At 41.9% G+C, this 23,846-nt stretch overlaps 1 protein-coding gene across 1 annotated transcript in view; it reads right to left on the bottom strand.

Moving 5' to 3' along the window:
- LOC126356102 (odorant receptor 43a-like) overlaps positions 1-23,846 on the bottom strand; it is a 142,091-nt gene that overhangs the window by 91,140 nt on the left and 27,105 nt on the right. Inside the window, exon 4 of the mRNA XM_050006838.1 lies at positions 11,700-11,799. Coding sequence (XP_049862795.1) covers positions 11,700-11,799 — 100 coding nt within the window. The remainder of the gene's footprint in view (positions 1-11,699; positions 11,800-23,846) is intronic.

Genomic DNA, 23,846 nt, shown 5'->3' with positions numbered 1-23,846 from the left:
ATTTACATATAGCTTGGAGTACATGGCTGTTTGGTTTGGTATGTATTCTAGAATTTCATTCTGTTCAAGTCAGTAAAAAAGGCTCAGTTGTTCAGACAATAATATGAAATGTAATTTGCAAAATAATTAACGGCAAAGTAAACAGTGCTTGTTTCTTTCCTGAATTTCTGTGATGACGTTATGCTGAGGTCACTGAAGGCCATTGTGTTCACGTAACGAAGTTCAGTACTAACATATAGTTTAATTTCATATTTTCAAATCATTACTCGATTGCCTTTTTCAAAATTTAATGCCAAACATAACGTAAGAGTGACATTACATACTCACTTGAAATTAGCGTAAAAAAAAGAAAAAAAGCAGGGCAACCTTAAGTTGCCACGTAAATGTTTAATAATACATGGTTTTCTTTCCCATAATCTTGTGCAGGATTTTGGATGTAAATTGCCCTAGTGGTCTGGCGACCGTTAATTACTTCCTTTTCGTTCATTAGTGTAACTTTTGGATTCATATTAATGGTAGCCCTTTCTGTCTATTGTTGTTCGTGATTGAACGCATTAAAAACTTTCATTTTGCAAATTATATCCTTGTTCGGTTTAATTACTTTTATTTTTAGTAGACTTTCCATCAGAAGGGTCAGTTGTACACTTTCCTCCTACTTATCGGTATCACTTCTTCGGGAAAGATAGCCTTATACAATTTTTAAAAAATCCAATAGGCATACATGTGATCCACGCTCATATCTTATATCGCAAACAGGATAGGCTGATTAGTAAGAGGGAGGTTACACAGTCTAACCTATTGTTTCATAATGTTGTGTCTAACTGTGGCCGATAGTAAGAACGTGACCATAAATTTTCTTATATTTCTGTCAGTCACGATCACACAGCATAAATGAGCGTAAGCCACGCCACTGTACGTCCACTGTCACTGTTCAGCAGCAACTATCGATATCGCTCAGGCATCAGAATTCAGAAAACAGTGCTACATGTTACGTCCAGTTCGACACGAAGATTACAGAGAAGATCAAACATAAAATAATACTATCCATGCTTAACAAAAATATATTCATTTAACATACATAAAAAAGAAATATCTATTACATTTCACACTACAACACAAAACGAAAACATTCTAAATCATCAAATATATATGTACAGAGTAAAAGGAAACAAAAGGAAGAAGATAAAATTATGTGTTGCAATCAGCTATATGCTGTAAGTTAATTCTATTCCTGGTTGAAGATAACCCCCATGGCAGAGGCAACATACAGGGATAATAACATGGTGGTGGTGACACAGCCTTGCTTAATACCGGTACTGATATGCAACAGCTCATCAGCAAAGTAGTTACCAGTGACAGCTGATGTCATATCTCTATAGATAAATTTCAACATGGTAATAATTTTCTTTTGAAAACCACACACAATTAAAATCTTCCTGACATTTTCATGATTTCTAGAGTCAAATGTCTATGTGAGGTCAATGAAGGCAAAGTAGAAAGGTCTGTTTTGTTCCTTGCTATTTTATTTCCCCTGTCGTTTCTTGAAGCTGATGAGTACTGAGAATCGTATATGTGATTTCTCTAGAGGTCGGGAAACAACAACAGCTCTCTGTTACTGATTGCTCCAGTAAGAGACTAGCACGATTTACGAGAATATGAGTAATGGGTTAAAAAGCGTGGGATTCGTTAGGAACAGGAACAGGGAAAAAAAGTTAATTATTTTGAAACCTTCAGGGATAGGGTTGTTCTCTACTGAATAAGTAGATCAACGCGAGCAACAATAGTTCTTGTATACGTACCAACGACACAAGCCGAAGAGGAAGAGACAGAGAACGTATAAACGGATACTGAACGGGATATTCAGAACGTAATGGGAGATCAGAGTCTAATAATTATCGAGGTTCAAATGGCTCTGAGCACTATGGGACTAAACTGCTGTGGTCATTAGTCCCCTAGAAATTAGAACTACTTAAACCTAACTAACGAAAGGACATCACACACATCCATGCCCAAGGCAGGATTCGAACCTGCGACCGTAGCAGTCGCACGGTTCCGGACTGTGCGCTTAGAACCGCGAGACCACCGCGGCCGGCAATTATCGGGGATTGACATAAAATAATAGAAGGAATGACAGAAGAGAAAGACTGAGTTCTGATATAAAATTCAGCTAGTAGTAGCGACACGCTATTCATGGGAAGGGAAGTACTTCGAAAATTCCCGAAGACACTGGAAAATTGCAGCTGGATTACATCATGCCAGTTTTCGAAAAAATTGTGAAAGTAATCAGGAACAAACATAGACTCGGATCACAATTTAGCAATGATAAAGAGCAGACTGAAGATAAGGAACTGGCTGTAAAAATAAATGTGCAATAAAGTAGGGTACTGAAGAGCTGAGGGGTGATGAGATGCTTTTGAAGGTCGCTATGACTATAGATATTGCGAAAAGGTATACAATAGAAGGCAGTTCAGTTGACGAGGAATGGACACATTTAAAATGGGCAGTTACAGAAGAAGCACAGACAAAAGTAAATATGCTGAACGTTACTGCGAAGAAACCTTGGTAACAAAGGAAGAAGAAAACAAAAGATTGGCGTACTAAAATTCCCAGGAAGAGACTGGGATACAGCAAAATGAGCCAGTTAGGAATGAAATAAATCGGAAGTGCTTCGAAGTACAGGCAAAATGGGTGAAAGAGAAATTTGTAAAAATCTAAAATGAAGGGGTTGTGAGAAGGACTTGTAACTTATATGGCAAATGAGAATCCATTAAATAGTAATATTGTGCAATTCAGAGCATCCTCTACTCTTGAGCGACTATTACAAGATGTAGGCGTCGTAGTGGCAAATCATGATGTCGTATTCTCCTGGAGACAGAGTGGCTGCTTCCTATTGGACGACGGATGCCGACCCTTGTAAGGTTGCGACCATTTGTCTGGCCCCCATTTGTCCGAATAGTCTGAGACAGCACTCCATTGTCAGTATTAGCTAAAGTGGGGTGGGAGTGGCCAGCATGAACATTCGTGTATGTGATTGCCTAGTCATTTGTGCGAAGTTATCGCATAATAATTAGGCGGCGGTCGCCGAATGCAGTCGCACTTTAAACGTCGCTGTGAAATAGTATTGCATTTTTAGAATTGTTTGCAGGCCGTCGCATCGATAAGAGTGGTGTCCAGTGTAAAGATTTGTTAGTAATATGCGTAAAGTGAGCACAACTAGGTTTTCTGCTCAGAACATTTATGATAAAGTATAATCAAGCAAAACTGAATGTGTGTGCAACAGATATTGTAATCATCTGGTTTAATCATTTGGTGGTAACGATGCTGTGACAAAACTTACGCCAGCCGCGGTGGTCTCGCGGTTCTAGGCGCGCAGTTCGGAAGCGTGCGACTGCTACGGTCGCAGGTTCGAATCCTGCCTCGGGCATGGATGTGTGTGATGTCCTTAGGTTAGTTAGGTTTAAGTAGTTCTAAGTTCTAGGGGACTAAAGACCACAACAGTTGAGTCCCATAGTGCTCAGAGCCATTTGAAGCATTTGAACAAAACTTACACAACAGAATAAAACATAGCATACCTTATGTTATATTGAAGTGCTCTTTTCTAATAAGTAGATGTTCATTTTTCCGCACTGTCCACCCACGTTTATACGGCGGTCTGTTAAACGTTTGAGTAACCACTTTTTGCTGCGCGAGACGTGGAAGAAGAGTTAGTGTGGTTCTCGAAACTGCCGACGGTGATGTGGAACCAGGCTGACTCCAGCACCGTGGTCTCACGGTTGAGGACCCATGACGTGAACAGCCCGATGGAGGTGGTCCCACATTAACATCTTATCAAACTATGATACTTATCGAGATGTTGCTTCTTAGTATAACACTTCCTACTTCAGCCAGCATATTTACACTCGACGTACATGCCTCTTTGTCACAAAGCGTAACAGTTTCTCGGTACACCGACGACCTACGTATTTACTCAACGCTTGAGACACTATACTGTAACCTGCAAACCAGTGATCACGCTATGTCGTGACTATACAAATGATATGGCGAAGAATGCTTTAGACTTACCGCATATTAGAAACACAGAGTCTCTTGAAACTTCCTGGCAGATTAAAATTGTGTGCCGGGCCGAGACCCGAACTCGGGACCTTTGCCTTTCGCGGGCAAGTGCTCTACCAACTGAGCTACTCAAGCACGACTCACGCCCCTTCTTCACAGCTTTACTTCTGCCAGTACCTCGTCTCCTACCTTCCAAACTTAAGCTGTGAGGACGGGGCGTGAGTCGTGCTTGGGTAGCTCAGTTGGTGGAGCACTTGCCCGCGAAATGCAAAGATCCCGAGTTCGAGTCTCGGCCCGGTACACAGTTTTAATCTGCCAGGAAGTTTCATATCAGCGCACACTCCTCTGCAGAGTGAAAATCTCATTACAGAGTCTCTTGTGAGAAGACGCTGAAGCCTGGGGCAAGAATATTGTTGGTGAAGACTGGTGGAGATCCGCCACAAATGATTTTTACCTATGCAGTGACTATCAGATATCGCAAGACATTTCTGCCTTAATGGGATTGTTCGCCACGTCCTGATACCTGATCAATAATACTCTTATCTCCCTTATAGTGGGATATATGGAAACTAGAAGTTACTCGGGATAAACTGTACTGTATTATGGTTAATGTTACCAAATCGGTATATTAGAACTACTATTCATGTTAGACGTGGACTTTGAGTTTAAATGCCCTAATTATTCCGTTTTGAATGAGTATCCCTCCAATCATAAAAACTGAAGGCCCATCTAGACCGACGCTCCAAGAAACCAAGATGTATGTAGTTGTGCTTACTGGGATAGCTGCTCTCACAGTGCCCAGAAATTCGTGGCGTCTATTGGAAATAATAATCGTGACAGCTGAGCTCATGACTTCCTCTCTCCACTTACGGTGGAGAGAGGAAATATCAGCTGCAAAAATTTTATATGTCTTAACACTATTAATCAGAGAGAAGTGGAAGCTATAATGCTAAACATATTCTAAATACAAAGGCAGAGATTATGTCAAAATAATCCGATTACTGGTAACTAATTGTAAGTTCTGGTATGAGACGCATAAGCGCTCCAGAAGATTTTGGAACCTCACTAAACAACTGTCGTTCAATCACATGTGACATAATACTGACTTGGTGGTATGCTCGTAATGTGACTGGGGTAAAGAAGACAATGGAAATCAGATCTTGTTTAGCGGATACCGCAAGTCAACCACTCAACGTCTGGTCAAAACAGATTGCCCTCTGTCGACTCATAACCGTAAGTTTAGTGAACACTACGTATCACAAACACTTTCACTAGAAATGCTGGTCACGTTTTAAAGTGGTTATTACACATATGTCTGATGATGGTTGTGTGACTCCCTACACTGATGCGAAATTAAAGAAATATAAATAAAACAGTAATACGCCGGCAGTGCCCACAACTTCGTATAGGAACTTAACATGTTATTACTCCGAACAAAAACATGAAAGAAAACGCCAGCGCCGGCCGCTGTAGCCGAGCGCTTCTAGGCGCTTCAGTCCGGAACCGCGATTCTGCTGCGGTCGCAGGTTCGAATCCTGCCTCGGTCATGGATGTGTGTGGTGTCCTTAAATTAGTTAGGTTTAAGTAGTTCTAACTCTAGGGAACCGATAACCACAGATGTTCAATCCCATACTGCTCAGAGGCATATGAGCCAAAACCCCGGCATCAGGAATGTTTCTGTATTTTACAGTTCACATGCGAAACAGATCTACGTTCGTAGCTGGACAATAAATCAATTCAAGTGGATTTGAATGACACCTGTTGGTACAGCAACTAAATTAGATATTCTAAACATTCTCCACCTTCACTCCAAACATATAAACTGCAAATTCCCACCACACCGTAGTTGCCGAGGTTCTGTGTCTTTTCAAGTTAATGTTTTTCAAAAGTATTCCTCTATCGGTTTCGTCGTAAATAACAAGCAATTGGAGAGGCGTCTGCCTCCACAGAGTTGACTCAACTTCTGTCGTTCGCGTAAGTCCCGAGGTATATAACAGTCAATCACGTTAGTTAGATTTCATCATGTTTAGATTATTTCACTTCGAGGCACGTTCAGCTACAAACTTTGTTTCCACTAGCCTATCATTATAATCAGCTAAACTTTGCGGAGCCGGTGCCCAGTAGTGAAACAAATACGAAGTGTGTAGTACTGATGTGTCACTTTACACTCGCAGTGTCCTATTTCACTGGCGGCCCTTATAATGTCCCACTACCCTAACCACGTTCTAGCACCCTTATCATGCACTTCTACAACAGCAGTTACCATTGGGGAATCTCGTAGCGTGCCTTATTGGCTACAAATGTGGTTATTAAAAGAGAATACATTTCAATCGCTCTTTCGCCTAGCAGTTCGAGAGAGTGAAAAACGCTGTCTAGCGTGTGTGTTCGTTTCTGTAGCAGGGAATGGGTACCTGTTCAAATCATCATCTGTCAAATAATTTATACGCCTTGCAGGACTTCGGTAGAGGGTTTTAGAAGCACTGTCTATGAGCTGTTTCTTTTTAATATCTTTTGTTTCGTTTTTCTATAGTCTCTCTCTCTCTCTCTCTCTGTCTCTCTCTCTCTCTCTAACAGACTTCTGTTACCTCCATTTCTTTTCAATCTTTGTTTGATGATGAAACCCGCCTCCCTAGACTAAGACGACAAAGAGCGTCTAGTAGGCACTCGGCTCAGAAGTACTCGGTTAGATTCCAGCTAGAGACAGATGTTTTCCCCAGCAGCGTTTCACCAGCAAGAGAATGACAGTATCGCCGGATTTCGCGTGAATGTCCTCTATTAGATTCTAAACGTCGCAGTAATGTCTTATGAAGAGAGGGCATATGACACTGATGATGACGATCCATCGGTCCGATTGAGAAATTAAACCAGGCAGTTTATTTAGCGATATTCTAGAGGAGTTGGCTATGTACCGCTACAAACTTTCACCGTCACCTTTCTCTGATCATTCTACAACACGGACATGACACCACGCTATACACAGGGTGGTCCATTGATAGTGACCAGGCCAAATATCTCACGAAATAAGCATCAAACGAAACAACTACAAAAAGCGAAACTCGTCTAACTTGAAGAGGGAAACTAGATGGCGCTATGGTTGGGCCGCTAGATGGCGCTGCCACAGGTCAAATGGATATCAACTACATTTTTTAAAACAGGAACTCCCATTTTTTGTTACATATTCGTGTAGTACGTAAAGAAATATGAATGTCTTAGTTGGACCACTTTTTTCGCTTTGTGTCAGATGGCGCTATAATAGTCACAAACGTATAAGTACCTCGTATCACGTAGCATTCCGCGAGTGACGACGGTATTTGCTTCGTGATACATTACCCGTGTTAAAATGGGCCGATGACCAATTGCGGAAAAGGTCGATATCGTGTTGATGTATGGCTATTGTGATCAAAAGCCCAACGGACGTGTGCTATGTATGCTGCTCGGTATCCTGGACGACATCATCCAAGTGTTCTGACCGTTTGCCGGATACTTACGTTATTCAAGGAAATAGGAAGTGTTTAGCCACATGTGAAACGTCAACCACAACCTGCAACAAATGATGATGCCCAAGAAGGTGGTTTGGCAGCTTTCGCGGCTAATGCGCACGTCAGTAGCAGACAAACTGCGCGAGAATCGGGAATCTCAGAAACGTCGGTGTTGAGAATGTTATATCAACATCGGTTGCACCCGTACCATATTTCTATGCACTAGGAATTGCATGGCGACGACTTTGAACGTCGGGTACAGTTCTGCCACTGGGCACAGGATAAATTACGGGACGATGACAGATTTTTTGTACGCCTTCTATTTAGCGACGAAGCGTTATTCACCACCAGCGGCAACGTAAACCGGCATAATATGCACTATTGGGCAACGTAAAATCCCCGATGGCTGCGACAAGTGGAACATCGGCGAACTTGGCGGGTTAATACATGGCGCGGCATTATGAGAGGAAGCAAAATTGGCCCCATTTTATCGATGGCAATCTAAATGGTGCACTATATGCTGATTTACTACATAAGTTCTAGCGATGTTACCACACATAGCTCGCGTGCGGTTGAAGCGGTATTGAATAGCATATTTCATGACAGGTGGACTGGTCGTCAAAGCATCATACCATGGCCCGCACGTTCTCCGGATCTGACGTCCTCGGATTTCTTTCTGTGGGGAAAGTTGACGGATATTTGCTATCGTGATCCACCGACAACGTATGCAACATGCGTCACCGCATTGTCAATGCATGTGCGAACATTACGGAAGGCGAACTACTCGCTGTTGAGAGGAATGTTGTTACACGTATTCCCAAATGCATTTCGGTTGACGGACATCATTTTGAACATTTATTGCATTAATGCGGTATTTACAGGTAATCACGCTGTAACAGCATGAGTTCTCAGAAATGATAAGTTCACAAAGGTACACGTATCACATTGGAACAACCGAAATGAAATGTTCAAACGTATCTACGTTCTGTATTTTAATTTAAAACACCTATGTGTTACCAACTGTTCGTCTAAAATTGTGAGCCATATGTTTGCAACTATTACAGCACCTTCTATCACAAAGCGAAAAAAGTGATCCAACTAAAACATTCATATTTCCTTACGTACTACACGAATATGTAATTAAAAATGGGGGTTCCTATTTTAAAAAACGCAGTTAATATCCGTTTGACCTATGGCAGCGCCATCTAGCGGGGCAACCATAGCGCCATCTGGTTTCCCCCTTCAAACTAGACAAGTTTAGTTCTTTGCAGTTTTTTCGCTTGACGCTTATTTCGTGAGATATTTGGCCCTGTCTCGATCAATGGAGCACCCTGTATAACCTAATTACGATCAGTTAAACTGAACAGATACATTTAAGTCACAATTCCCGTGGTACACCAAACGAAACATTGGGCATAGCGAAAGTAAACTGTTTCCGATTAGGCATCTGGGCAAGCCCTCGTAGTCCTCCGGACGACAGTGTGCTACCGCCTTTTGTTTCTTTCTCCAGTGGAAAGATTTCCATATAATCTCATTACTTGTGATTAAGCTGTGATCGGACATGTACTGGTAAACCTCTGTATAATCCAACTGCTTATTTCTGCACTATTTCTAAATGCTATCTAAAATTTGTCACTATAAACTTTATATTTCTATCCTGTTTTCTTTATTCTTTCGAGTATTTGTGTTTTGTGTTATCCATTAATTCCTCATTCTTGAATTTGAATATGTTTGTCGTTACATGTCCCTCTGTATTACTGTATAAAGACAACCGTTGAATGTCGTTGCAATAAATCTCCAGTAGTTCTTCACCGATTGACATCACAATTTACACAAATCTCTAGCAAAGATAGGACGGGCATGTGCTACATATTTCTTAAATATAAATCCTATATAAATATACATATTCTATGAAAGGTGAAGACGTTGTTAGCAAAAACCTCGAAAACTTCTTCACCAATTTACTTCAAATTTTTACACGATACTCAAATAAACATGTGGACTGGCACAGGCTACATTTTTTAAATAGAGCGTGTTTGAAAAAGAACTTCCTAGTTTTAAGTGTAAATGTAATGGTGAAATTAATGAAAAATTACATCAGTGAGCATATATCATGAAAGAGAATTCCTTCGAGTTTTGTTTAACGTTAGTAGACGTCAATGTGGGATCCATTTGTTGCCTTACACGACGAGACGATATTCCACCTCTCGCCAAGTATTCACCAACATATCAGGTGTAACTGTCGTAACCGCCGCGACGATTCTTTCCCGTAAACGATTGATGTCACTGATCTTTTCACTGTACGCAACATGTCTTATGTGGCCCCAAAAGAACATGTCCAGTGGGGTTAAGTGTGGGCTTCGTGGTGGGCAAGGTATTGTGGCAGCCCTGCCTATCCACCTTCCTGTACTGCGAGTGTCAAGATCTGGGCGCACATGGTTACTGTAATGAGGTGGGGCGGCACTTTGTTGGAAAAACATAAGACCCTTTTCTGATTCAATATAGTTTATTTGGGGAAAGACGTACTCTGTCAACATGTCACAGTAAACGTCTCTGTTTATTGTTGTTTCTACAAAAATGAAAGGGACAATCACACGATCTTCCATCAATCTGAACCAGACATTAACTTTGGAAGAGTCATGTTGATGCTGGATAACTTCAAGTGGATGCTCTGCCGCCTCCCCCCGCCCCCCCCCCCCAAAAAAAAAAGAATCTGCAGTTATGGCGATTAACTGATCGGCTGACATGAAATGTAGCCTCATCAGCAAAGAAAACATGTTGTTGCTGAGTTGCTCTGCACTGCATGCACATCTAGACTGAACTGAGGGAACGGAGGAATAAAACAGCACTGGTGCCATCTCAAGGTCAAGCAGACCTTCCAACTGCAGGAGAGCCAAGCTTGGAGAGTTGATGGATTAAACACCACAAATTGTAATAGTGTATGTCACTTTGTACAGATTCTAGGATATATTAAAAGTAGAGAGTTCGTTTTCGAACACCCTGTATAACTGGTATATAAAAATATGTATAGTATATAAAGAGGAAACGATGCTAGCAAAAGTCTCGAAAAGTTACTGATCGTCTGACTTGAAATATAATACACTCAAATAAACATTTGGACAGTCATAGGCTACGTAATTTAATATATATGGTATATAAATAAGTATATAATACACAATAGGGAAAAGTTATCAGCAAAAATCCTGAAATTTCCTGAAGGACTTACTTGACATTTTTACGCTACAGCCTAATAAACGTTCAGATTTCTATATATATATTTTAACAATAAACAAGTTCTCTGTTAAAACTAACTGTGAGAAAGAAGATATTGTGCTATGCTATGCCGAAAAGAAACTGCGGTTTTGTTTTCTTTCTCGCAGCCAGTGTTAACTACAACAGCAGCTCATTGAAGCATTAAACAGAATGTTTCTCCCATTTGTGTTCTTTCAGCTTATTTATACGTTTCAACAACAATTGTATATACAGCTGTGTACTGTTTTGTTTTCTTCCTTGTAATCTGTTTTAACAGAAAACTGGAAAGTTATATTTATGGGTTACCGACTTGTGATTAGAATACTATTACAAAATCTGAGTCGTCCAACCCGTTTGCAAACTGAAGCTATGTGAAAGACTGTCATCGAAGTTATCATCCTCGCACATCCAGCAACATGACAGGTCTCTCATATCCCATATACCAATGATCCCATGTAGTTTACTCAGTCATTTTATCCGACTCCATTTGCCAATCACCGTTTAGTTGGCAATACCAATAAACAGGGCTCAAGGTGAAAGCTAGGGAGGTAGAGGAGATGGGCAAGGAGGGGAGTGGACACAGAGAGGGGAAAGAAGGAGATGAACAGAAAGAAGGTACACGAGGAGATGGAGACAGATAGAGGGAAAAGGAGGTGGACAGTGATTGGGGAGGGGGGGAGGAGGAGATGGACAGAGACAGGGGCAGAAGTATATTTGGAATATGCGACTCCTGTAAGTATTTAGCAATTGTGAAACATTGCCGGGTTCACTAATATAAATGCAGAGCTTGCGTACCGCTACCTCTGAGTTTCCTTCCATTCTCTTGACCACGTTTCAAATGCTAATATAACAACAAGCACAAAATAATTTCATGTTTATTTTTTTTATAAATAAGTAGCAATAGATTCTACTTACTACGGCGGCGACAAACAAGCTGGAGCACAGGTTTGCCATGTTGATGAACAAGAGACAGAAGATAGACACATTCATACCTGACTGCAAAAGGGACACAGATCTATAACAAAGTTAGCGACAGATTAGTATTATGACTTTTTTACATTAAAATCTTTGTGGCCTACTACACTTTAAGTGTAATTATATTTGATGTTTGCATTCAGACTATATATAAATTATAGGGAAAACCATTATTAAATCATAGGCTGACATCACTAAGGACTTTTGATGATGTGGTATAACATCAGGCAAATCAAATAAGCAGTTAAATTTTCCATTATCGAAGTTCCAGTGTCGAAATTGTATCTTTTGAAATTATAAGACTTTCAAAATAACTAACAGTAATGCGAAAAAAATTATTTTACGATTTTTTTTATATTTATGGACTGTCACTTGCTCCTTTTCTACCTTCACCTACAATTTTTATATCGTTATATTACTTTTTGTAATATCTAGCTACACAGACATCCATTCCAATCATAATTTTTGCAGTGATGAATTTACTATTTCTCTTTCATCAATAATATTTTTCTTAATCTGGAAACTATAATATGACATACAGATACAGAAATGTTTCGTAAAACTGGATCATGGACGTACCTGTGTGTGAAATGAACTATCTACCACATATTAAGTACAGGACAATAAACAAATAATCATAATTATATGAATGTACATTATATTTGACAACCAGAATTCTCTATGATTTAAACTACCAATTCCAAAGATGCAGGTGTGATAGAGAGTAGCCTCTCATACACACCTACATCGTTACGAAGGCATTAGCTGAGTTCAAAATGGTTGAAGAAATTAATAAGTCATTTCCCTGTTCTAGGAACTGTTTAAGCAGCTGCCTCAAGTGATTCAGTACCTCCAAATCCCAGATGATCACACACAGATTAGAACACTCGTAGATCTCAAAACCACATATTTGTCACGACTGCAGCACCACAATCTGTGGGAGAGTTTGCGATAGATTAAGCAAGTTTGCAGTGTCAAGCAAACTACACTAGCAAAAAAGGTTTAGCTGATTTAGCTATTCGTGATTTTCACGGACTTCTACTGCAACTTAAGCTGAGTAATCTAATCCTAGTGCTCGAATGCTTCCCTTTCACATCTAAGTTTAATTAAAAGGAAAGAGAAAGAAAATCCCATAGTTTATTTATTTGTGTGTTTTTAAACTAATTCAGCGTTTAATCTTAAACTAAAAAGTGCTATTTGACTCGCTATTTCCCTGCTTCTGACTCTGCTGTTTTCTGACAGGTGAAGTCTGCTACCTTTCCACAACATCCTAAACACCTGTCATTGCTTTTATGTTTTCACTTCTTTTCCGATCTTTCTTAGAGGGACCTAGCAGTGACCTTCCATAGCTCTCTGAGCAGTTTATAATATATATATATATATATATATATATATATAAACACACTTCAAATCTAAGTTTCTCAATCATATGGTAGGACCGTAAGCCGTAAGAACCCAATGTTAACAAACAATCTTTATTAAATTTGTTAGCGAATTAGATTTAAAAACCACTGAGTCTTTTCCATAAGTCCTCCAACTATCTTTATTCGGCATAAAATATCATATTTTAAGCCTTCTTAGACATTAATTAACTGTCCCAGACAAACATATTCATTAACAGTTTTTAAACAGTTGTTATTCAAAGTTATTTGTCGTCCAGTTTCCCATCTGTCGTGCGTAGTATTTCTTTTGGACATTTTTGTCTAAAGGCTCGCTTTTTCGCTGTTTTGTCGTATTGTTGGCTTTGACTATTGTGTCATTTGCAAATTTCAAGCTAGCGCGTTTTTCCTATTTATTATAATTCCCTTCTCTTATGAATTAATGGACGATAACTAGTTTTGACAAAAAGAGAATAGAAGCTTTCGAAATGTGCTACAGAAGAATGCTGAAGATTAGATGGGTAGATCACATACCTAATACGCAGGTATTGAATAGAATTGGGGAGGAGTTTGTGGCACAACTCGACAAAAAGAAGGGACCGGTTGGTAGGACATGTTTTGAGTCATCAAGGGATCACAAATTTAGCATTGCAGGGCAGCGTGGAGGTTAAAAATCGTAGAGGGAAACCAAGAGATGACTACACTAAGCAGATTCAGAAGGATGTAGGTTGCAGTAAGTACTGGGAGATGAAGAAGCTTGCACAGGATAGAGTAACACGGAGAGCTGCATCAAACCAGTCTGAGGACTGAAGACCACAACAACAACATCAATTAATTTTGGACATACCCATCTGAAATGTTGCTATAAAAAGTTTCGAGAATACAGGGACACGTTGCTTTACTCATCTTCCAATGGAAAATTCCCTCGTGTGTTTTCCTCTGCTGACAGAATCCATCGGTGTTACAGATATACATAATACGATTACGTACTTTGTCCCCACATCTTTTTCTGTGAGTGGCTCTAAAAAAGCAGTATAGCTGACATAAGCAAAATCCTTTCCAAGGTCTAGAAAGCTATGGTGGCTTTATATATTCAGTGGCTCGGTTAATTACTTCACTCGGGGTCAATTGTCTATATCTGTTACGGGATCCAGCTGGTTCTATGGCTTGTGCATTACCCACAATGCCACTGATGCGATCTGTCATGACTTTAGTGAAAATTTTGTAGAGAACGGGAGATAAACTGATGGGATGGTAAATCTTCAAATCGTGAATACTTCCTTTTTGTGTAGAAGAATTACCTTTTATTTGTTCCAGGAGGATAAGTTCTGTCTCTTTGTATACAGCAGCAAAGACTTTAGTCAGATATTTTTCTGTTCCTTCGCCCGCAAGCTAAAGCATTTCAGCTGGCATACCATAACGATCAACTGCCTTACCACTCTGCACTTCTTTTATAGCTTTTCTTCTTTCTTTTGGGAGGATTTATGGGGCTTCGTCGCTTTCATTTGCATAAGGTGTCCTTAGTTATTCATCCGTTTTTCCATTTCGTATGCCCTAGAAATTCCTGCAAGGTTATCAGATTGTGAGCCTGGAAATATCAGCACAGCCCTGTAAAACCAGAATCCCAGATAGCCTAGAGATACGAACATAGGCTAGATGGTTCTCAGATGGTGGGACAGTAGATGTGAGCGCAGCCCCTTGTGATGCCACAATCTAAGATGGGTAGCCTGGAGAGACTACATGGTTGTCAGATTTCGCAACTGACTGGCACTGCCAGCATAGCTGTCAGGTCGTTAATGCTAAGTATAGAATTATGCACTAAGTTTTAAATGGCAGGAAATTCAAAACTTATTGGCTTTCCCCACTCCTATGTTGATACTGTTCACTTGCCCTAAGTTTAAAATGTTATTAGCCCAGCCATGCCAATTATACACAGCTTCCCCCTCCAATCTCTTTGACATCTATTAATTTTCACCAGACCACTTAATCTGGTTACACAATGGTGCTACAGACGCATCCCCTGTAGGTAAGTTGAAACGGTGGGGAAGTTTGAAAATGCAACACTTATACTTCTTTAATCCTAGTTGAAAAATGGTCGGACATCAAAATTTCCCTAAGTTAAAAATGAACAAAATAGTTTTCTCTGACAAGTCGAGAAGTAACCATTATAAATGGTACAAATATAGATGTCTAAGAAACAACATTTTTACGAGACAAGAGCCTGGTAACATGCTTGTGCAAGATATCTAATGACGAAGTACCAAAGCTGTCAACAGCAGCAGAGTCCATCACCAACCAATGAATGGTTGTTGAACACAGTGGTCCATTGGCATACTATAGCACATCACCCATTTTCAGTCACCTTTGTATGTATCAGTCACGGAATCTCGTCAGTCAAATGTTGGAGTAAAATTGAAATACAGAGGGTCCATGTTACAGCAAAAATTGTAACACAATGCCTTGCAATATTCATAAATGTAACTTTAAATACTGAGCTTTTAATAAGAGATAACAGTGACATCCACTGCGTAATAGGTGTTGACACCACTTGCGGATGTTGGCGACTGGGTGTGGAGGCAGCACCAAAGAAGAGTGCGAATTCTCAATAATCATTTACTGCGTCTTGCCACAGTCCAGTACAGAGTGGCTGTGACTTGGGCCACGAATGATGTTGGCTTGCATATTCTTGATGAACGGGAAAGTTGACCGATTTCAGCGTCAACCTTCTCTGCCAGAGGCACTCCTTGATGCCCAACAGCCCTTACAAGGCCTTCGTGCTCTGGTTGCCTGCTCCACATCACGTTCCCCTCATTGTTGGAAGATGGCAGACTGGTGATGTCGTAGACAGTGACCCACTGCTCAGTGCAGGGGGTCGGCGTCCTGTTAGCCTGGACCAGCATTGACCCTCTGCAGCAGCGACTCTAGGACCGAACAGCTTCAGGGCAGGTTGTCACGGTGTGGATGTGAACTGCAGTCCCCGATCAGTATCCAGCATGGTGGACAGGTGATGCAGCCTCCATGGTTCTGTGTTAGTAGAGCGATGTTAGTACAAGTGACATAGGTATGTATATACCCTTCTGAGACATGCGTATTTGGCCTCTGCTACGCCTTTTGGCATTTAAGTTAAACGCTTTGGTGGCCAGTGGTGTGGAAAGGTTTGTGGCACATTGCTGACTGTTTAATGCTGCATCTGCATTAACTATTTCCATACGGTATCAGGCTGTCCTACCTCACATCATTGTAACAGCGCTATATTACATTTCGCAACCACAACACCCATGCTCACCTCCGGCTAGTGCTGCTGTAATCCTCTTTCTAATCTCGCGCATTTATAACCAGATATGGTTGGGTTGCTACATTACTCTTTCCTATAGAAAGACCTAACGCCTGAGGTCACCTGCTCACATTTGTACGGTCTGGATGACAAATACTCTGGTGGTATCCTATTATTGTCTTATGACTACTTATCCCAAGCTCTGATGTTTTCTTCCCGACCTCCTCTGGCTCCTCCGCAGTTCTGGTTAACCTGCATTGAACGATTTCCTCCTTTCCCTCCCAGGCTCTGGTAATCAAGTCCATTGGATATGAACAATAGCTGGTCCTGTTCCTTGTTCTGCTTTCCGTTCCTTGTAAATGAAAACGCGGAGAATGCATAGAAGAGTCAGTATCACTGTGGTGGTAGTTATCTTTGTAATACTCTATTTGCTGCATTTGCATCTCCATAGAGATTCACCCCTCCTGCTTGTTAGTTTACCTATGTAAAGAATTAACTCCGACCCCAAAATCTGATTTAGGATAGCACTTCTAAACGTTCCTGCGGTCAATAAAACTGAGACTGTGAAATTCCCTGTTGTGTCATTCCTGAGATTGTAGCAGGCAGTCGGAAAGGAGGTCTCACTTGATATCCCATTAATCAACAACCAACTCCCCTTCAGTTCTACCCTTTTCGCTGTCATAAGTTTCCCTTGCTTCTGGCAGCTGGCTGCCGCTATTACTTTACCATGGGTGGCGTACAATCAATGCGCATAACCTGGCTGGAAGTACAACTCAGGCATGACGACTTCTTTCTCACAATCTTTCCCTCCTTCCTGTTCAAAAATAATTTCAGTACACATGAGTTATAGCACTCACTCACTACCCTGTTTGGATGTACTGTGGCGTCGCCCCCCTACCCTCCCCCACCCCTATGGCACTTCCCTCATTTGAGCAGGCCTGCTTTTATTCTCCAAAATTAACAACTGTATCTGTAGCTCTACCCTGACAAACTTCTTCAACATTTCCCACTTGACAGGATACGCAAGGACTACATACTGGAAAGGAGATCGAGATATAGACCCTTGCCATCAGTTCTCGCTTATGACTAGGTTCTAAGATCAGATTCAGTTCAGGCGGTAATTTATTCTGCATTTTCCATAGCTCCTCCAGGTTCTTATCCGGTGACATATTCACTCCCACTTGCCCCTGTAATTCATAGTACATGGCTTCTCGTAATTCCTCTACTACTCATAATGCTTCCCACATACTGTTTTGCAGTGACAGCAAACACTTTTTCATTATTATTTCCCTATCCAATATCTCCACTTTGGCTTGCAACACTTTAAAATTGTGATTTATCGAGCCTTCCACAGATTTTTAAGTGTTCTTTATTTCCCCTGTCAGCTTGCGTAACAACGAAGTGTTATTCACCATATCTTTCTCGAATTTCGTGATCTGTATTGTGTGACACGTACTCGCTACTTTGTTCCGCTTAATCTATTGTCTCATAACCTACACCGCACCATTCGCCCTCTTGACATAATCCTCGTCAGCTGTCCTGAACACAGTTTTCATAAGTTGATCTACTGCGTCGATCCAACCTTTTTCCTCCTCGTATTTGTGTAACCCTCAGAATGTGCATCATCGCATCCCACATACGAGTATTCTCATTAGGCTCATGTATTTTCGTACACTCCTTGAAAACATTCTTGGGAACTTCATGACTCCTTATACATCGCTGGAACTTGTCGAATGTTTCCCGGAATCTTCTCACCTCGTAATGAATTTCTTCGTCGTTCAGTTTGGAGTGTGGAGGGCGACAACATTACCCAATATCCTAATTCGTACTATGGCTTTCTCGCCGAGTGGCTTGCAATGTCTCCTTGCTTCTTCAGTGACTTCTTGTGAGTTTTGCAAAAACTATTCCATACTTCTCTTACCAATGTTGTGAATTCTTTAATAGATTCGCCCCGTCTTTCCCATTTTGGTTTTTATTGGGTCGAACGGTGACATCATCTTACGCTCATGCACTAGATCATATGGCACAACCCAGTAATTGTGTGCTATTTTCAGTTACATGTTATGACGACGTATTTTAAATAGACGCCCCAATTGCTATGGTGCACATCAACATAGTACCTTAACTTTTTCTCTACCGTTCTATCGACTCTTTCCATTCTTAAATTAGCTTACAGATGTAGAAGACTTCTTCTCAATTTCTTTACATGAAACAGCCAGTTCTTTCAAGAAATCCGACATATTCCGGTTCAGCGATCAGTCATTATCGTCTCAGGTACTCCAAACTGCTGTATCCAATTGCTAACTAGCGCTTGCACTGTACTTACTGCCTGTTGGTTTGGATAGTGACCATTTATACGTATCTTGACCAACGATCTATAGTTGCGAGCATGTAGTTACTCCTGGAAATGGAAAAAAGAACACATTGACACCGGTGTGTCCGACCCACCATACTTGCTCCGGACACTGCGAGAGGGCTGTACAAGCAATGATCACACGCACGGCACAGCGGACACACCAGGAACCGCGGTGTTGGCCGTCGAATGGCGCTAGCTGCACAGCATTTGTGCACCGCCGCCGTCAGTGTCAGCCAGTTTGCCGTGGCATACGGAGCTCCATCGCAGTCTTTAACACTGGTAGCATGCCGCGACAGCGTGGACGTGAACCGTATGTGCAGTTGACGGACTTTGAGCGAGGGCGTATAGTGGGCATGCGGGAGGCCGGGTGGACGTACCGCCGAATTGCTCAACACGTGGGGCGTGAGGTCTCCACAGTACATCGATGTTGTCGACAGTGGTCGGCGGAAGGTGCACGTGCCCGTCGACCTGGGACCGGACCGCAGCGGCGCACGGATGCACGCCAAGACCGTAGGATCGTACGCAGTGCCGTAGGGGACCGCACCGCCACTTCCCAGAAAATTAGGGATACTGTTGCTCCTGGGGTATCGGCGAGGACCATTCGCAACCGTCTCCATGAAGCTGGGCTACGGTCCCGCATACCGTTAAGCCGTCTTCCGCTCACGCCCCAACATCGTGCAGCCCGCCTCCAGTGGTGACGCGACAGGCGTGAATGGAGGGACGAATGGAGACGTGTCGTCTTCAGCGATGAGAGTCGTATCTGCCTTGGTGCCAATGATGGGTCGTATGCGTGTTTGTGCGCCGTGCAGGTGAGCGCCACAATCAGGACTGCATACGACCGAGGCACACAGGGCCAACACCCGGCATCATAGTGTGGGGAGCGATCTCCTACACTGGCCGTACACCTCTGGTGATCGTCGAGGGGACACTGAATAGTGCACGGTACATCCAAACCGTCATCGAACCCATCGTTCTACCATTCCTAGACCGGCAAGGGAACTTGCTGTTCCAACAGGACAATGCACGTCCGCATGTATCCCGTGCCACCAAACGTGCTCTAGAAGGTGTAAGTCAACTACCCTGGCCAGCAAGATCTCCGGATCTGTCCCCCATTGAGCATGTTTGGGACTGCGGTCTGCACGTCCAGCACGAACGCTGGTCCAACTGAGGCGCCAGGTGGTAATGGCATGGCAAGCGGTTCCACAGGACTGCATCCAGCATCTCTACGATCGTCTCCATGGGAGAATAGCAGCCTGCATTGCTGCGAAAGGTGGATATACACTGTACTAGTGCCGACATTGTGCATGCTCTGTTGCCTGTGGTTCTGTCAGTGTGATCATGTGATGTATCTGACCCCAGGAATGTGTCAATACAGTTTCCCCTTCCTGGGACAATGAATTCACGGTGTTCTTATTTCAATTTCCAGGAGTGTAGTTGTTCCCTGCAGGTGTTTTTCTGAAAGGATGTAACATATCGATCCGAAGTAGCTGATATAGTGCTAATGCTTCAGGTAATCTCTGTAGTACTACCCTATCTTTCGACACAAATCCGCCATCTGTGCACATTGCACACAATTCTGTAGGTATTGATATACGTTCACCTTTCGATTCCTCCATCACTATTTATTTGCTACTCCTCTGTTGGTAGGTGAGCACCCCGATGAACAGTTAACAAATTATCATAAATCTTCCAGAATGAGATTTTCACTCTGCAGCGGAGTGTGCGCTGATGTGGGAGTACCGGGCGTGAGTCGTGCTTCGGTAGCTCAGATGGTAGAGCACTTGCCCGCCAAAGGCAAAGGTTCCGAGTTCGAGTCTCGGTCGGGCACACAGTTTTAATCTGCCAGGAAGTTTCATCATAAATCTTGTTCAACACATTTCCGCTCAACTTTGCTACCATCGCTGCGCGTGACCCCAACTTAATTTCTCTGAACAAGTATCTGTCATGTACACACAGCTGTGATTGCGTACGAATCTGTTTACATTCTTCACCCATCCTCTGTGCTGCTTGCCAATCCTCAAGGCCATTACCTCCTATTCTCAATACCACTAGTTTTCTATTTAATCTGTCCAGATTTCCATTATTTTCGTGCATTTTCCCGAGTCTGTATATCACCTCATAATCGAACACCCATCGTATAAATCTACAAGACAAATCCTTCAACTCCAGTAACCATTTCGACGCCGCATGGTGCGTTATGACTCGAAATTTCCTCCTATATAGATAACACTTAAAGTAGATGATTCCATAAATGAGACTCTACCTTTCTTTTTCTGTCGTTGAGTAACCCTCTTCCGATGGATCAATCTGTCTTGAAGCACAGGCTACCAGATGTCCTCAACCTTTTGAAACAGCACACAACCAAACAAATGAGTCCAAGCATCTCTTGTAATAATAAACTCCTTGTCGAAATTTGGAAACACCAAAACTGGACTAGCCATCAAAACTTATTTTTGTTTTTCACACACTTGCTGACAATCCCCTGTCCATATAAACTTTGAACCTTCCTTCAAAAACTCCATTAATGGTCTGGCAATATCCACAAATCTTCTCTCGAAACTCCTATAGTAATTCGTAACGAAAGACTGCAGTTTCTTAACTGATCACAGGACATTCAGGCATGGCCTTCACTAAAGTATGGTCCATCTTATCTCCATCTTTACTAATTATGTGGCTGAGAAATGACACGTCTTCTAACACGAAATTGAATTTCTCCATACTCAGTGACAGACTTACGACCCTCAACGTCGAGAATACCGCCCCACAGTCTGTGCTAGTCCTCGTCACTAGAAAACATGACTATATCACCTAAACTTCTATTAACTTTTTCTTAAAAAATCACTAAACAAGTAAAATGAATAACATTTTTACACCACTAAAGATGGTAATGAAGATAAAGCTACAAATCTCATACAGGCCTAATATATTAATTTTTCATCAGGAAATCATGGCAAAGAATACCAATACCATACACTGTAGCGGTTTTAAAATGTTAGAACCCACCCCAACAACGTTTGAAAAATTGCAGGTGCTACAGCATATGCCATTGGACCGCTTTGCAGCATCTCTTCACCATATGGTGATGTACTCTGTTGATGGTAGGTAGCTGAGTTGCTTCACCTAGAAATAATCTTGTGTAGCTCCTTTCTCGTCAAAATCCCACTCTCTTACACATCTGTATTTGTACCATTTTTTATGCTCATGTATCGACTTGTCACACATTTCGTACTCAGTGTGCCTGACATGCAACGGATGTATATCAGATTGACATGTTTTTTTGAGAAAGATAGAAGTTAGCTATGAACAAAGCATGTTACTGCCTGTTTGGTTCACATGGCTCTGAGCACTATGGAATTTAACATCTGACGTCATCAGTCCCCTAGAACTTAGAACTACCTAAACCTAACTAACCTAAGGACATCACACACATCCATGCCCGAGGCAAGATTCGAACCTGCGATCGTAGCGGTCGCATGGTTCCAGACTGAAGGGCCTAGAACTGTTCGGCCACACCGTCCTGCCGCCTGTTTGAATAGCTGCCACCCTTTCCATACAAAAACTTTTTGTTGTGAATTTTACAAACATAAAAACGTTTTCTTTCGGTCCTCAGTCACTATAGAGTCTTCCCTCAGAAGAAAAAAGGAGTCGATGTTATGTAATGTGTGTGTGGCTTTTGTTCATTTTAAACTTAGGAAAATTTTGTTTTTGCCGCCATTTTTCAATATTTGTTGAACTGTAAGTGCACTTTTTGAATTTTCAAATTTCCCCCATTCTAATTTAAAAAGAAACTTTGTGTTCTGCCTTACGGCAGGTCTGGCCATGGGGGAAGCCTCGTCAGAGAGGTCCACCACATGAGTGTCTAAGGAAGTGATTCCAGTGGTGGTTCCCCGTTGCCTTCCACTGATGGTGATGAAATGATAATGTGAACACCACAACACCCAGTCCCTGAGCGGAGAAAATCTCCGACCCAGCTGGGAATCAGACTCGGGCCTCTTGCCGTGACAGACCACAGCGCTGAGCACTCAGCTATCGGGGCGGACATTTTAATTTACTGCCGTGCTATCACAAATAGCATACCAGTAGTGGGAATCGGAACTACTATCCTGCACATTTTGTTAGGCAGTCAAATCAGCAATGTGCATTCAGTGTAAATTTGGGTGGAGCTTTCACCAGTTGGTGGGTGGGAGTCAGTGCTCAGAGTTCCAATTTTCTGGTGATTGGCACAGCAAATGGAACTTTGTGCCATGTAGGATCTGGGCTGCATTGGACACTGTTGCTGACTGGTGACGGCACATGAATGGAGATGATTGCAGAATCCCTCTCTGAAATGAAGATATTTCAATAAAGATGCGATAGTTACCCAATCTCCCATCAATGATTTAGCACAGCTCTTAGAGTGGCAACTGTTAAAACATTACAAATGGGGGGGGGGGGAGAGGAGGTTTAAATCTTATATCAGAAGTGCGGAGGGAAGTTGTTCAAACTTAAGAAAGCTGGGCTAACAACATTTTAAACTTAGGGAAAGTGAATTGCAAAGTCATAGGAGTTCAGGTAACGAAGGTTTTTTTTAATTTTCCGCCTTTTAACATTTAGGACTTGATTGTATGCCAAACACAAGTGAGCTGGCAACCATGCAGGCTTTGTCAATGAGCTCGGTAATCTGTCAGCCTGCAGACTGTGCTCTTATGTGCAGGCCCACCACGTGGACGTCGTGCAACCTATGCTCGTATCTCCATATCAGCTATCATGGATTGCAATGTCACAGAGCTGTGCTCATATCTCCAGGCCTATCATCTGACAACTATGCAGCCTATGCTCATGTTCCCAGTTCCACTGTCCTGGACTGTCTTCTTGAATTGTGACAGTTGTTTTCATAATCCAAAGTCACCCATATTGAAATCATATGTTTGTACCTGTTTTCCGAAGTCCAGCAGGACTCGAAAATGCAATATCATGTCAGTGGTGTAAAAACCTCCAGTATAATGGTGCTGTTTTGAATATCCAGCCATTTTTTTTAATTTCCCACCATTTTATAGTTAGGGCAACTGGCCTATGACATCTGAAGGGAGGGGGGGGGT

This window comes from Schistocerca gregaria, chromosome 1, assembly GCF_023897955.1.
Source record: "Schistocerca gregaria isolate iqSchGreg1 chromosome 1, iqSchGreg1.2, whole genome shotgun sequence".
Taxonomy (NCBI): Eukaryota; Metazoa; Arthropoda; class Insecta; order Orthoptera; family Acrididae; genus Schistocerca; species Schistocerca gregaria.
The sequence above is the reverse complement of the archived record's forward strand: the minus strand, read 5'-3'. Positions and strand labels throughout refer to the sequence as shown.